General features: G+C 34.7%; 2 protein-coding genes across 2 annotated transcripts; both read right to left on the bottom strand.

Moving 5' to 3' along the window:
- On the bottom strand, window positions 11,158-12,946 carry LOC104730547 (uncharacterized GPI-anchored protein At4g28100-like). Its single transcript, XM_010449728.2, has 2 exons — window positions 12,137-12,946; window positions 11,158-11,647 (listed from the first exon to the last, which is right to left on the bottom strand). Exons 1-2 carry the CDS (start codon window positions 12,731-12,733, stop codon window positions 11,327-11,329), a joined length of 918 nt encoding a protein of 305 aa, XP_010448030.1. The 5' UTR covers window positions 12,734-12,946; the 3' UTR covers window positions 11,158-11,326.
- LOC104730546 (transcription factor MYB39-like) lies at window positions 14,222-15,616 on the bottom strand. The gene is made up of 3 exons (XM_010449727.1): window positions 15,345-15,616; window positions 15,115-15,244; window positions 14,222-14,856 (listed from the first exon to the last, which is right to left on the bottom strand). The coding sequence occupies exons 1-3, from the start codon at window positions 15,475-15,477 to the stop codon at window positions 14,262-14,264; spliced, it is 858 nt and encodes a 285-aa protein (XP_010448029.1). The 5' UTR covers window positions 15,478-15,616; the 3' UTR covers window positions 14,222-14,261.

Below are 16,505 nucleotides of genomic sequence, written 5' to 3'. Positions count from 1 at the left end.
TCAGTTGTCGTGAGTCTCTTAGTAACCAAAGGTAGCCCCAAATACCGCACTGGGAGCTGGCCGACTTTGATAGTGAAGCTAGTAGACAACTCCTGATGAGCTAGTGCAGAGACACCAGCTAAAAACATTGTCGACTTTTCCAAGCTTATCTTTAGGCCTGAGATCTTAGCAAACTCATCAAAAACCGCGATGATCCCTTCCACCGAGCGAATCTTGCCATCAGAGAGTACCATGAGGTCGTCTGCAAAACTATGATGGGTTAATCCTATAAGCTTGCACCAAGGATGATACCCGAACTGGTTTGCAGATGCTGTTCTATCCAACAATTTGGAGAGGACATCCATACTTATGACAAGAAAAGTATGGAGATAGGGAACAACCCTGTCTTAGACCTCGTGAACTCTGGAAATAGAAGTTCACCATTAACCTGAACTGAGAATGAGGCTGTAGTAATGCATAATTTAATCCAGTGAATAAACATTGGAGGGAAACTCATTACGGTAAGGACGTTAATTATGAAGGACCACTGAACAGAGTCAAAAGCTTTGGAAACATCAATTTGAATTGCACAACGACATTAAACTGAGTCTTTATCATAATCCTTTACAAGCTCTGTCACCAACAACACATTCTCAACCAACAATTTATCTTTCACAAAAGCAGATTGATTACTTGCAATGAATTTTGGGAGCAATATTTTGAGGCAGTTAGCTATGATCTTGGAGATGACCACATTGCAGCAGGAGATGGGCCTGTAATCTCCCCTTTCTGCTGCATCTTGTTTCTTGGGGATAATGGCAAATATGGTAGAGTTAATCCCTTCTGGCAACAAACCCTTCTCGAAAAAGATTGAACTGCCATTATGAATTCCAAACCTATATATCCCATGTTGCTTTGAAAAACTCTGTTGTATACTCATCTGGTCTGGAAGATTTATCATTGGGCATGGCAAACAAAACTAATCNGGACTCGATTGGTTGTTGTGTGGCTTTGCTAGGTTGCTAGAGTTGGGTCATTAGAAACGTTGCTAGGTTGCTGGTTCTATGATTCCTGTTGTTTGGTTATTGGATATTGGTTATGTTTTGAATATGGTTATTATTATTGGATATTTATTGGTATTTGTTATTTCCGCTGTTGGTTGTGATTGTGGTTAGGTGGCTAGTGGGTATGGAACCACTAGTTGGAGTTTAATTATTTATTATTATTATTATTATTATTATTATTATTATTATTTATTATTTTTAAAAAAACGGGTTGGGTCGTTTCACTATTTCACGAATGAAATGGCGTGGCAACCTGAACGCAGTCAACCAGAAGTTGCAGATGCTCCACAACAGTGCTTTAATCAGGTCCAAGCGTCCGGCGTATGATAGAGAACGAGCCGTCCAAGACCCTATCCGTTTTCTGATTCTCTCAAGCAGCGGAAGATAATCAGTTGTCGTGAGTCTCTTAGTAACCAAAGGTAGCCCCAAATACCGCACTGGGAGCTGGCCGACTTTGATAGTGAAGCTAGTAGACAACTCCTGATGAGCTAGTGCAGAGACACCAGCTAAAAACATTGTCGACTTTTCCAAGCTTATCTTTAGGCCTGAGATCTTAGCAAACTCATCAAAAACCGCGATGATCCCTTCCACCGAGCGAATCTTGCCATCAGAGAGTACCATGAGGTCGTCTGCAAAACTATGATGGGTTAATCCTATAAGCTTGCACCAAGGATGATACCCGAACTGGTTTGCAGATGCTGTTCTATCCAACAATTTGGAGAGGACATCCATACTTATGACAAGAAAAGTATGGAGATAGGGAACAACCCTGTCTTAGACCTCGTGAACTCTGGAAATAGAAGTTCACCATTAACCTGAACTGAGAATGAGGCTGTAGTAATGCATAATTTAATCCAGTGAATAAACATTGGAGGGAAACTCATTACGGTAAGGACGTTAATTATGAAGGACCACTGAACAGAGTCAAAAGCTTTGGAAACATCAATTTGAATTGCACAACGACATTAAACTGAGTCTTTATCATAATCCTTTACAAGCTCTGTCACCAACAACACATTCTCAACCAACAATTTATCTTTCACAAAAGCAGATTGATTACTTGCAATGAATTTTGGGAGCAATATTTTGAGGCAGTTAGCTATGATCTTGGAGATGACCACATTGCAGCAGGAGATGGGCCTGTAATCTCCCCTTTCTGCTGCATCTTGTTTCTTGGGGATAATGGCAAATATGGTAGAGTTAATCCCTTCTGGCAACAAACCCTTCTCGAAAAAGATTGAACTGCCATTATGAATTCCAAACCTATATATCCCATGTTGCTTTGAAAAACTCTGTTGTATACTCATCTGGTCTGGAAGATTTATCATTGGGCATGGCAAACAAAACTAATCATATATCCTCTGCGGTGACTGTACTAAGAAATAGGGAACAACCCTGTCTTAGACCTCGTGAACTCTGGAAATAGAAGTTCACCATTAACCTGAACTGAGAATGAGGCTGTAGTAATGCATAATTTAATCCAGTGAATAAACATTGGAGGGAAACTCATTACGGTAAGGACGTTAATTATGAAGGACCACTGAACAGAGTCAAAAGCTTTGGAAACATCAATTCGAATTGCACAACGACATTAAACTGAGTCTTTATCATAATCCTTTACAAGCTCTGTCACCAACAACACATCTCAACCAACAATTTGTCTTTCACAAAAGTAGATTCATTACTTGCAATGAACTTTGGGAGCAATATTTTGAGGCAGTTAGCTATGATTTTGGAGATGACCACATTGCAGCAGGAGATGGGCCTGTAATCTCCCCTTTCTGCTGCATCTTGTTTCTTGGGGATAATGGCAAATATGGTAGAGTTAATCCCTTCTGGCAACAAACCCTTCTCGAAAAAGATTGAACTGCCATTATGAATTCCAAACCTACATATCCCATGTTGCTTTGAAAAACTCTGTTGTATACTCATCTGGTCTGGAAGATTTATCATTGGGCATGGCAAACAAAACTAATCATATTTCCTCTACGGTGACTGTACTAAGAAGTCGTGCTTGCTCAGTTTCAGAACATTGAAAAGGCAGTAGCTGTTGCAGAGCATCCACTGAAATACCAACATACTGTACTATAACATGTTTTATGTTATGTACCCATTTTCTCACAGCATATGGTGTTTTTGTATTCATACAAACGTTGTTTTTTTCCGAGTAAAGATAGCTTATAGTACAATATTAGATATTACAAAATACGAGGCCAATCATCTACAAGAACAAATTCTAAATTCAATTTCTGATTTGAACCTTTTTCACGTTGATCAAATATGTCTCTTCTGTCTAGTAGAGTGGCTGGTCAGAATTTGCACCGGGATTAGAACTCATTGGAGATTCACATCATCATAGGCATAAGAATCTGGACCAGGATTTGGCCCAGTAGGAGGTTAACTTTCATCATAATCAATAGGTCCAGTCGGAGGTTTCAGTTCATCAAAACCACCAGGTTCCAGTGGGAGGTTTTGATTCATCATTGCCATCGGATCACGCTACCACTACAACCAGGTCTAGTATTTAGGAAAGCATAACAGCTAACCTGAACAATGAGGTATGTGCTAATTATAATTATGAAAAATAGTTAAAGTTACAAGCTGGAATATTCTTATCTTTTATAAGAGTGATATAAAACGTTTAGATTGCATTTACATGAAAAGTTACAAGCAGTTCACTGCAAGCTATTTAGTCTAGTGGTGTAGTTTACTTGCAGATAGTTGTATATTTTTTAAAAATGTACTTAATTCTCTAAATTAGTTATGGCTTACTGGTCATAAAACTTTTGTTTTGGGCACAAGTTAATCATACATATAAGAAGTATTAAATATTTAAAGGTAAAACTACCCATTTCAACCAAATTTCTCACAAGAATCATATTCAAAAACATGGTTTTTGGGTGAATTGTTCTTCATATGTCTTCTCCATCTTTCAGCTGAGTTTCTCTTCCGTAACGGCTTCCACCAAGAAAATTTTCACTGCAAAATCAAAGCCATAAGAACAACGAAATGCTTTATGAGTTATTGTGTTTTTGAAATCCATTGTTATTAGCTCGGTTTTCTTTTTTTTTTTGTAAGTTTGTTGTGCATATAGAAGTTCAAAAAAAAAAAAATCACCGGGAGCTTAGGGTGGAGCTTAAACTTTCCAATCTCGATAAAATCATCAGCAGTTACATTGTAAAAGCTTTGCTGAAAATCCAAGAAACAGACGAGATATCTAACTTAGAGTTGCATCATCTTGTTTGTTCAAGTAATACCAATCAAAAAGTCAATTGATATACCTGCTGAATTTTGGTCTATATCAATCGGAGCTTTCATTTTCAGCACATCCACATTTGCAGGTGTATTCAGTTGCCCATGTACGACACCTTGTGGCGACATACCCTAAAATAGAAAAAAATAGTTTAAGAATAGAATAGTAGCATAATTAACATGGATAACATACGTTATGCAAAACATAAACACAAATTTGGTTGATTTCATAAGGTAATATTGCAAAAGATGAGAATATAACCTGATGGTTGATAGAACATTTTTCAAAAAATTCATGATCAGCCAGTTTATCATAAATAACTGAAGTTTTTAAGGCTTCATATATATCACACAACTTCGGATGGTGGTGCGAGAGTGTGATTGAGTCTGTCTCCAGGCACGGAGGGTTACCTCCTGAATGAAAATGTCACAAGCTTTAGCCAAAAGAACAGGACTATTCCAGCTGACCATGAAAAAAAATAATTTATTTCACTCAACAAATTTTTTTTTCCAATAAAATCAATAAACCCACATATTTTTATCTGTCACCCCTATTTCATGATTAGTTGAACAGTAAAATCATTAACAATAACATTATCTAAATTTAACAAGAGAATTTTTTATCAGAATGGAAATTTTGAAAAACTCTAAGCACAATCAATAAAAATCATAGGATTATCGAAAGAGATAATATATGTGAATTTTTAAACCTTGACTTGAGGATTGGATTTCATAACTCGTTTGATCCTCGTCTGAGGTAAATCAACCTTCCTATAACCATGTATTCACGAAAATAACTCAGAGATTTTGGGTAACGCTAGAAAATATTTGAGATCTAATTATTTTATATAAATATGTTTTTTCTGTGATGATGCTCTTAGCAATACATAAATGAATTACCTGTGGAATTATGGTAAGCCCAAAACATCTCCAAATCTTGTTTTAGAATATCTCTCCGCCAAACAAAAATAATGTTACAATTTTAGTGTAGACCATTATACCAAAATGTTGAATACATGAGAAAAAAAAAAGATTTCAAGCAAAAACAGGGGAAAATGATGATGAATTTACCTCCGGGTTTGCAAGACAAGAAGGCCTTCTTTGATCATGAAACAATCCAACCCATTTTTTTAATAATAAGTAATAAATAATAATAATAAATAATAATCCAAAAATATTTATTTAAATATGCAAAAACTCAAATCACTAAATAAGCAGCGCAAAATACCAAGAATAATAAACCAATAATTAACCAGAATCATAGATCAAAAAACTAGCAACTTAAACCATGGTTCTAACACCAATATTCCAATTCTAGCAACCTAGCAGAAACCAAAGCATAACAACTAAGTCCCTAGAAAATCCTCCTCTTCATTGCTATGATCCCACAATCACACCTTGCTTTTACCTACACCACAAACACAATGAGATGCGTGAGTATTACCAGAAATACTCAGTGAGGCGATCTTCCCATCTACGAGCTATACACACAAGCAAATCAAGAGTACTAGTACAACCACAAATAAAACATAACAAACCATTCATTAAACAGAAAACCCAATAATACATGCACCACACCTACACATTATCACACAAAACAAGTCATACAACTCAATTACTCAGATAAGCCCATGGTCATGCACTCACCTTAACAAGTGATTCACGAAAATAACTACAACAAAAAAAAGAGGCTCTCAAATATCCAAGAACAACCAAACTTGCTCCGTTAACTTTCCAATCCCTCTGGTGAAAAGCAAGGTCCAGAAGTCCAGAAGCTTCCCACAAAATTTCAGCACGATCAGATCTCAAATGAAACTGAAATCGATCCCAAAACACCCGCTGGTTTCAATCTGTGACTGAGAAGAAACGCCCCACGAAACTGCCGATATCTCCTAGAATATTAACTCAAATTCACTTCTGTAAAAAGGAGAGTGTACGAAAATCTCTTATCTACAACCCTACCAAAATTAAATACTTTTCGAAACGATTTGAACAGTCAGATCCTCCTTCTCCCATATCCTGACAGTTCTGTTTCTCTATTTACTCTAAAGAAAAAGCTTGATCTCCTTCTATTTCTCCTTTACACGAAATAACCAAGAGTTATCTCTCTTTCTCTCCTTCTCTCTGATAACAATGTCAACAATAGCACAAAAAGGAAAGGAGGCGCCGACAATAAGAGGAGATTAGGGATTTTTGGTTTAATTAGATTAAACAAAAATTTAATTAAACCAAAATTAGTTAAAATCTCAATCCTTTGGTTTGCTCATATCCCAATTTTAGAAAGCAGATGTTACAGATCAACTCTTTTCCTTCTGCTATGCACAGAAAGCTTGTCATATTCTATCATCATGCAAGATTCTTGCACATAATGATTTGGAATCACAGTTGATGTTGCAATGACTGGTCTCACCATGTTATATTTCAAAACAGATAATCAAAAACAATGAAGATGATAAACAGAGCTTTTGTGAAAAGCACCTATATATATCGACCTAGAGTCATAACAAATAATAATTATCATTTAAAACTCTACCAATATAACTAGGTTCACTATCTAATTGAGAGTCCTAAAGAGGGGAAACAATGGATTATGAAATTAATATTTTGAAAATTGGATTATGTATACCTATTTGGGACATGAGGTTTGAATAAGAAAATCAGTCGCGAACGTTTTCCGTGAAGGTCACATGCCATGACAATTGGTCATCATGATTTTTCTATATGGCGCGTGGCTTTCGTAGAATACTTTCTTGACTAGTTATTCCTTATACAAGCGACACAAACGCAAAGAGCTATACATTTACTAAAGTTGTAGAATTAATGTTCCAATGAGTTTTTCCCCTCCTTAAGATTCTTAATACAAGTATTGAATCAAGTTATATTAGCATTCTATTAAATGATAATTACTGTTTGTGATGGCTCTAGCTCGATATATATATGTGTGCTTTCCACAAAATCTCTCTTCATCATCTTCATTGTTTTCGATTATCTGTTTTGGAATATGACATGGTGAGACCGGACATTGCAACCTCAACTGTATTTCCAAACCAATCTGTTCAAGAATCTTGCATGATGATGGAGTATGGAGAGCCTAAATTCGGTGTTATCATTTCTGTTATCTCCACTTTCCAAAAAAATTAAATCACCTCCTGTAAAAAACAAAGCATGAACATTTTAGAAACTGTTATAAGGACAACAAAATGAAAGTTATCACGTTAAAATCATACCATCGACATAATGAAAAAAAATAAATGGTTCACATATTTATTAAAGCAGCAAAATTATCATTTAATTATGTTTTTCTATCTTATATTTGATATTCGAAGGGAAGTCTAACATGTCCCTGTAATCAAAATGTAGTATATAATCCTCTAGTTTTTCTAAGAACATTAATGATTACATGACACCTATGTGAACACACAAAATAATATTATATGATTTAATACTTCCCAATGTGATATAAATGGTTTATAAAGTCCAAAATTGTCTGAAAACTTAAACAAAACTCACATAAAGGATACACCAAGGTACTTATGTCCTCCTCTATTTGTCAAACTGCCCACATAGAATACTCATGGAATTGGATCGATAAAGTAAATCAAATTGAACATGAACTGTTTTTTTTTTAAAGTATTCATGAATTGATATACTCAAATTGAGTAAGAGTATTAAATAAATAAATTTTTGATAAGAAACAACTTTTAAACATACAGAGAAACTGAAATCACACTAAGTAGTATCCAAAGTTGAAAGCTTTCATACAATTAAATTAACAATGCATAAAGGACATATCCACATACTTATATATTTTTCTATATGCCTTACCACTTGTAAAACAAAATACATCTTAATCTTTGGACAACAAATCAAAATAGAACATGAATTTACATAAACTCAAGCACCTAGCATTGAATTAAAAAGGTTGATGTTTTGATACAGTAATCAATTGCAAGGAAAATATAGTAAATACTTCAAATCTTATCAATTACTAAATATGAAACATGTACCCTTTTGGAATTTCTCTTAGGTGACTCGAAAAAATTAAACAACTTATTATTATCGGAACTTGATGAGAAAATGGATGAATAGATGAGAGTGGTTGTCAGAGCATTGGGTTAAATTACATGAGACAACGAAAAACAGGAAGAGAGATCGAAGTTACAAGTTCTTGAGGGATAGATTTGTTTCGGACTTTTGTTAGATATTTATACAAGCCTATTATTCTCTCTTCCATTAGTCAAAAGAAGATAAAAATACATTAATTAGGCTTTTAAGAATAATGAATCTCTTACTTTTTAATTTTCTAATTTCTAAGTAATTTCTCACATACAATGCAATGTAATTTGTGGAAAGTTATTTTTAAAACTTGAAGTGATGTTGTTTGCAATCACATTGAACATTATTCTCTCTAACTTATTAGTCAATATAAGATAAGAATTTCATTAGTTAGACCTTAAAATATATATTTTGAAAGTTTATAATAGGTCCCTTTTAGCATGTATTATAAGACAAGTTATCCTTACACTTTAAAATGATGTTGTATGCAATCATATTAGTCTTTCTCTCATTAGTCAAAATACGATAAGAAATCTATTAGTTGGGCAACTAAAGGAAATATAACTTTCCACTTTGAGGATAACTTTTAAGTGATGTTGTATGCAATTACATTAAACATTTGTCTCTCTCTCATATTAGTCAAAAGAAGATAATAAATCCATTAGAGGAAATATATCTTTACGCATTGAGTATAAATTTAAGTGATGTTGTATGCAATAACATTGAACACAAGTATTTCTCTCAAAAATCAAAATAAGATAAGAAATCCATTAATGAGGCTTCTATAGGGAATATGATTTTTTTTGCTTTTAGTTTTGTTACTAGGTATTTTCCTGCATTATGCGTATATTTTACAAAAGTATCTTTACAATATGAAGTTTTGTTTATGAAATTATGATTTGTTTTTTTTTTAACATGTTTACTTCAATCAAATGATAAAATAATCTGATCAAGAGTTTTTCTTGAGGTTTAAAAATCATGGAATATCGGTACTAGAAGGGAAGGAATGAAAAAAAATTCTATCTACAAGAATTTGTACGTGAGGATAATGATGAGGGTAACCCCTGTTTTAAAAATCTCCGCCTACACCGATTACGCCTCGTATAATCGATAGGTCCACCCTCTCCGCCTCGATTAATGACTAATCTCCGCCTAGCATCGATTATCCGATTATTCATGTCTAGTCCAATTATTTTCCGCTTAATTCCGCTTAATTTTTTGTATACCAATTTTTTTAAGAACCAAATAAAAATCAAACATTAATATTTTTGTTATTTTGGCATTTAAATTAACAAATTAAGGGCCTGGCTGGTTCAAACGTTGCGGTTGCAGTTGCGGTTGCGGGATATTGCAGAAGCGGGCGATTGCGGTTTCAAGCATTTTGAACGACTAGTTTAGCGGCTTAAAATTGGTGCGTTTGCGGGAGGTTTACGACTGGTTGACCAGCGAGTGCAATAGCGGTTGGAACCTAATAAATGTCATATATAATATATAAATGTTTAAAAACACCAAAAATTTTATTAAACTTGATTTATAGTTAAAATTTATTAAAAAATACTAAAATATTTATTCAAAAAACAAATAGATTTCATATTGAAATACTTAATCCTTTATAAATTTGAATTTTTACCAAAAATTTAATCAAGTAATCTGATAAATGACAAACATATGCTTTAGATCGTAGATCTTCTTTCTTAAATACACACTCAATAAGTTTTGTGGGGGTAGTATTTGCATTGGTAGTAATGATCAAACAAGATTTGAGAAAAGTCACTCGTGAGTTTTTTTTAATATATTTTTCACAAATAATCTTATTTTCTTAAATTTCTGATGAAATGTTATATTTATTAAGATTTTTTTGAACTTACGTGTGATGTACCATTAAATTTACATTAAGGTTTTCGGTTTATTGTTAATTGAAATCTTATTTTCTTCCAATTGTTTATTTTTTAATATTCTCAATCGTATCCAAACTTTATTTTTTCTCATCTTTAACGAATAAAATAGTTAGGTAAAAGATATATAAAAAAATTATTTCATTATCATTGATTTGTTTCAAGTTATTAAAAAAAACAAAAAAAAAATCTAAATGCAATCGCTCGCAACCGCAAACGCTTGCGAAGCAGCTTTTGGAATTCAGTGGTTTAAAGCGGTTGTGAGCGATTAAAAGCGGTTTGTGTGATTGGTACCAATCGCTAGCAAACGCTACGACCCGCAAACGCTAAGTTTGCGGGAAGTAGCGGCTGAACCAGTCAACACCTAATATGTTTTACAATAACTAATTTATAACTTTTAACAAAATCATAAAATTTCCTTTTAAAATGATGTTTTTATGTATTTATCATAATTTAAAGATAATACTATAGTTTTATATTTTATTTGATATTTTCCTTTTAACCTAAACAGAATTATACATATATTTAGTAAAATATATTTTTATTTTATTGTTAATTTAATAAAATAACCCTAAAACAAGTTACCGATTAATCTTCGTTTAATTTTCGATTTTCTCGCTAGGCGCTAGGCCCACCTCAATCGCCCGATTAGCGCCTAGGGATTTAAAAAACAGGAGATTTATATGGAGAAAAGGGTGAATGCCTTTTGGATTTGACTTTGGGTGAATACATTCGCATTAGTAGAGACGACCAACATGCTTAGTTAGTATAGTCCTTGGGATTCGATTACACAAGGCTCTCTTCTAATTGTTTATTAAAGAGCACATGATAGAGGATCTTATAATTTATATAGTCCAAAATGACAACTTTCTAGTCTCAATATAGATTTTAAAATTTCAAGACTCGGACAATGTGTTAAATTGGACAAAACCACAGTTAAAAAACAAAAAATGAGGGTTAGAGTTTGCAGAACCAAGAAAAAAAAAAGAGCGCACAGCATTTACATACACACATAATCTGTCTTGTAGCTTCACGTGACTCTCTTTAACCCCTCCCGACCAAAAATAAGACTACTAAAAATCACAGAAGAAAGAGAAAGAAACAGAGGAATAGGGGTAACAACGGTAAAAAACCAACAAGATGGGATGATGAAGAGAGGCTCCTCTGAAACTGAAGTGAGTCAACGGCTAATGGCATGTTCTCTTGGTCAGGACTGCACTTGTTGAGGTGAGGTGGGTGTGGACTGTACATAATGGCTCTCAACACAGCTGAAACTGTGGGGATGTATGCCGTTTTATTACGAGCCAGTAGCCATGTGAGTCCCATGAGCTGGCAATCTTTGCTCATCATCTTACTCCCTCTCTCTGTTGTTGTCTTCTTGTTTCCTCCTCTAACCTTTAGCTGTAATCCATCAAAATTTGAAACCAAATCAAAAAAAAAAAACAACAAGATTTTTAAGTAAAAAATAATTAAAATTATTAAAGGAAAAATATTGCGTGTGAAAGTGAAGGGTTTCAGAGTGTTTCAGTGCTTTGGGTTATACAAAAACAAAAACAAAAAAAAGTTTCTGAAAAAGCACATCACCAATTGTTTGCAACCTAAAAGGATAGCCAAAGATAACAAACAATAATGTTCAAAGATAACAATGTAATTGCTAGTAATATGGTGGTGAACATGTTACTCATGGATAGAGAGTGACAGTAATGAACATACTGAAGAAGACTTCACGCAAATGAAAGCAAAACATTTATTATGCTTTTTAAGGATAAGAAATCATTAAATGCTGTGTGAGAATTCTTAGTATAGGGGGACATAAAGTATGAAAATTTAATATAACGGAAATGCAAAAAAATTCGAACTTTAACCCAAAAATAAAAATAAAAATTGGACCTTTTGAAGAGCGCCGAGGCATCTGGTACAACCAGAGTAAGTTGAGTTCCGACATTCTTTCTCAAGATTCTTGACGGCGGCGGTGGGAGTTGCGTTTTTGAAGCCGGAGGAGACGTTAAAAGCCGCGGGACAAGAGAGTGAGCTAATCTGGTGGAGACGAATGCCACAAAAGCACAAGATTGCATCGCAGCTGGAGTTAGGCTGAGGGATCTTGATTTGTTTAGTCAAAAGCGCGGTCTGCAATGTGTTGACGCACTTCTGCGAGTCGTCAGGCTTCATGGGTTCGTCAGGGTCAGAAGATTCGGGAGTCGGAGCAGGAGCTGGTAGCTGTAGAGCAGAGCGAGCGTGAGCTGCGAAAAGCCACGCGGCTAAAACAGGGCAGCATCGGCTCCGGTCGAGGTTTCTTCCGCAGGCTTCTTTAACGCCTCCGAAAAGCTCGTCGGAGAGGTCAAGACGGCAGCTTTGAGCTTGGGTTTCGACGGGGAAGGCTGGTACAGTGTTGGGTTGGACCGGTTCAACGAGCAGATTGCTCAAGACTGTGGGGAAGACGAGAGAACAGAGGAAGAGGAGGATGAGTAAAGTGAAACTTTTCTTCATTCTAAATGGCTAAAGAGAGAGAAGTGGAATTAGAGAAATTGAAAGTGGTTTTAGCAAATCTCTCTCTCACAGTCTTTTAGATTCTGAGATTCACGAAGAAAAGCAGCCTTCCATTATTCACTATCTTCTCTCTCTTTTGTTCTGTCCAAAGGACTATTGTGAAGAGAGAGAGAGAGAGAGAGAGATGTGATGGGAGAAAGGAAAAAAACAAAGAGATTCCTGACTTTGGCAGTTTCTAGTTTGGTTTATAGTCTATAATCCCTTTGTAAACTGTGATTAGCTCCGGAAATTTTAAGGCTTGTCTTTTTGGCAAATGTACTAAGATCCTTAACTACATTATAATGTATAGACATATAGTTAGTTCATAACCCATCTATTATCTATAGATATAAATTAGTCATGTATTTTTGCATGTAGGCTTTTAATTTCGTAAAACGCTCCCAAAAAAAATATGTGAAAGAGTATTAAAGATATGAGTTGGAAAAGAAAATAAATAAATATGAATGGTGGAGAGAAACATAACGAGGTGAGGTGAGATGCGAATGAAGCATACTCACACGAAGAAAAGGGTCATTTTCTAAAAGACAAAACACACAAAAAACCTACTACAATCATATATTAAATCATTGATTCGCTTTTTGTGCATTGACAAAAAAATAAAAATAATAACATTTTTTTCAAACGGGTTAGTAGGAATATGAGCCGGAGGCCCGCCTAGGGAAACGGTCCGTCAGAAAGGAAAAAAGTGAAAACTCCCTAAAAGGCGAGAAAAAAGGAGTCCCCACTTTCACTAATCTCTTCCCCTAATCTTCTCATCTTTTTAAGCTCCAAATTCTACCAATTAGTGCATTTTCACACGTTCTTTGTTTGCTTTACTTACTTGCCCCATACCAAATACCACAATCCCTTAAATTGTAAAGTATCTATCTATATATAAAACTTAGATTTAACTACTGTTCCACACTTTGCCTCTTGCTTGGAATTGAAAAAAGAAAAAACTTTTTTTTATATAATACGTTTAAAGTTAAACTAATCCACTCAACTTTGAATTGACTATGTTCAACCGACATATAAGCCTTAGATTGGGCCATATTAGCAACTTTTAAGTGTTTTAAAATGGACCTTGAAGTGGGCTTCATTATTGACTCATCTAATTAATTTGACCGATACTTATTAATATAATTCGAACAAAACAATATTGGGAACAATTTTTGATGTGTTTTGCTCATTTCATTCGTTATCCGCGGCGAATGATAGACAACTGTCTATAGGACTATAGCCATTTCGTTAACTTGATTGACGCTTATAATTTTATGTTTGTTTCCTCCGACTTATGGACCAGAGTTAAGATAGCTCTCCTAATTAATCTTCTAATACGTTACACATTCATAAAAAAATTATAGATATAAATTTATCTTTGACAGAAAAAAAAAAGTTTATACATCCAACCAAAGAAAGAATACAACAAAGAATCAAAGGTGTAAAAAAAGATGATGTATAAGGGATATGCATATATATATATAGTAAATTAAAACATAAAGTCATCTAAGATGAAATCGTCTGGAAAACCAAAGTCGAAGAAAGTGCTAGGGTTGGCTTCTTCTGCTTCAATGCTATTTTGTTGTGGAGAAGACATTGGCGTTGACATGAGCGAGTCTAAGTCAAAAGTACTCTCTGACAAAGGTGGTAATACATCTGCAGGACCAACGTCGTCGAGTCTCGGGTTCATAGGCTCGAAAGATGAAATCTCATTATTGTTTGTTGGGGTTGTAGTACTCTCGGTTTGTGGTTGAGACGATTCCGATGATGTGATAGGAGTTTGAAGATTCTGACTGAGGTTTGATGCATAGGTTGGATTAGGGTTTTGAAGTGGCAAGAGAAGAGAGGCTAGCCTCAATACATCAGGATTAAGCAGAGAAGACGCATGTGTTGCAACTGATGAAAAGTTTTGCTGATTAAAAATAGCCCCTAGAAGTGAGGACAAATCAAGAAGATCAAGGCGTGGGGAGTGAGTAACAGGGTCGATGCCACTCCTTACAAGTCTCTTGCGGATATGAGTGTTCCAATGGTTTTTTATTTCGTTATCAGTTCTTCCTGGTAGACGAGCTGCTATTGCTGACCACCTATAATAAAATTTATCAATTTAATATTAGTGACAATAATGTATTGATTAATATAAAAGTCCTTTTTATTATTCTAATATAGGTCAATACGTACTAGTAAAGTACTAATAATAGTTTTATTGGAGTTGATGGCCTACATTTGACATGTACGCTCCGCATGCAAACGTACGTTCTCACTTTTTTCATTAATTTAACATACAAAAGCTGTTTGATGATTATGAATCTGAAACAAATGATTATGGTGTGAATGAAGCTTACTTGTTTCCCATAACACTGTGCAGCTGAATGATAGTTTCTTCTTCCTCAAAGGAGAATCTTCCTCTCTTGATGTCCGGTCTTAGATAATTGGTCCATCGAAGACGGCAGCTTTTCCCGCATCTTTGAAGTCCTTTAATTAGTACAATACAAATTATAAGTGTGTGGTTCAATTTTATAGAGAATATATCATGTTAGAACAAAAATATTACTGAATATGTCTATGTACGTACCAGCATTTTTAGGGAGAATACGCCAATTTCCCGGACCATGAAATCGTATATAATCGATGAGTTTCTGATCCTCCTCAGCCGTCCATGGTCCTTTCTTCACTCCATTCTTGTCACAACAAGGTGATCTTCCCATCTTTGTTTTGTTTCGTACAAGATGTATACAACGATATATCGACGTTAATTAAGATTCGAGTAATAGTTTGGTTCTGTCTTGTAGATAAAGGGATCGAAGAGCCAAGGGGAGTTTCTTAAAAGAGGAGTTGAGTTTTTGAAATGTCAATGTTTGGATGGACTCATACCTTCTCCATTCATTTGTTTATATAGGCGATACGAAATGTTGAGAACTTAGTTAATGAGGAGGGGAGCGAAGGTCAATTCCACTTGGCATGTACATAATATGCCACGTCCTTTTGAGCCACAATAATACATTCAAAAGGAAGAATACAAACCTTGCCTAGACCTCATATCGCCTATAGTTTTTTTTTTTTTTTGGGTTTTTACTGTATATTCTAGAAACGATCCACGTGACAGAGTGCATAGTATTTTATTACAATCTATCTATCTAACTTAGATTCTGTGACTCTGTCACTACAACTAATCATAAGTCACAAATGTTAATATTTAATTTGGAGCGAAATAACGTACTCTTGTATATAGAAAAACGAATGTAAGTAGGAGATTAAAATAGACCTTAATGATGGCAGTAACTATTCGCATTTAGATTATGGTCGTGAGAGTCGGATTGAAGCACATTAATAATTTCACATGTTTTGCTTTTAGTTCATGGATTAAGTTATTGGCTTTTGCTTAAACAAAAAGGATCTTGTTGACTTTGCATGTTAATATAGGTCAGTTGACTTCTACATACATGTTTGGTTTTAAGAAAAAAACCCTGGAGAAAGTTAAGTTTGATAATATATGTTGCGTTGAATTTTGTAACATAGAGCCTAGAGTTTCAAAGGTAAAGAGAGTGAGGACGGTAAAGTAGTTGGATATTCTCATCAAATATAATTCAAATAACGTGTTAATGTCATGTGCCTTGTGCTTTCAAAATTGATGATGATGGCGAATTGTAACATTTTACTTATATACAACGTAATTCCAAGTTCAATTGTAGGAGATTGCTTGTGGAAGGGTCTCTCCGAATAGCCATCCACGTCC

Source organism: Camelina sativa, chromosome 12, assembly GCF_000633955.1.
Source record: "Camelina sativa cultivar DH55 chromosome 12, Cs, whole genome shotgun sequence".
Lineage (NCBI taxonomy): Eukaryota > Viridiplantae > Streptophyta > Magnoliopsida > Brassicales > Brassicaceae > Camelina > Camelina sativa.
The sequence above is the reverse complement of the archived record's forward strand: the minus strand, read 5'-3'. Positions and strand labels throughout refer to the sequence as shown.

What these genes read in the sequence shown, in the direction of transcription:
- LOC104730546 (XM_010449727.1), bottom strand. Translation starts at nt 15,477, where the DNA reads ATGGGAAGATCACCTTGTTGTGACAAGAATGGAGTGAAGAAAGGACCA. An exon ending in TATTCTCCCTAAAAATGCTG is followed by an intron (nt 15,245 to 15,344) that starts GTACGTACATAG and finishes TACTAATTAAAG; the next exon opens with GACTTCAAAGATGCGGGAAA. An exon ending in CACAGTGTTATGGGAAACAA is followed by an intron (nt 14,857 to 15,114) that starts GTAAGCTTCATT and finishes ATTTTATTATAG; the next exon opens with GTGGTCAGCAATAGCAGCTC.
- LOC104730547 (XM_010449728.2), bottom strand. Translation starts at nt 12,733, where the DNA reads ATGAAGAAAAGTTTCACTTTACTCATCCTCCTCTTCCTCTGTTCTCTC. An exon ending in GCCTCGGCGCTCTTCAAAAG is followed by an intron (nt 11,648 to 12,136) that starts GTCCAATTTTTA and finishes GATGGATTACAG; the next exon opens with CTAAAGGTTAGAGGAGGAAA.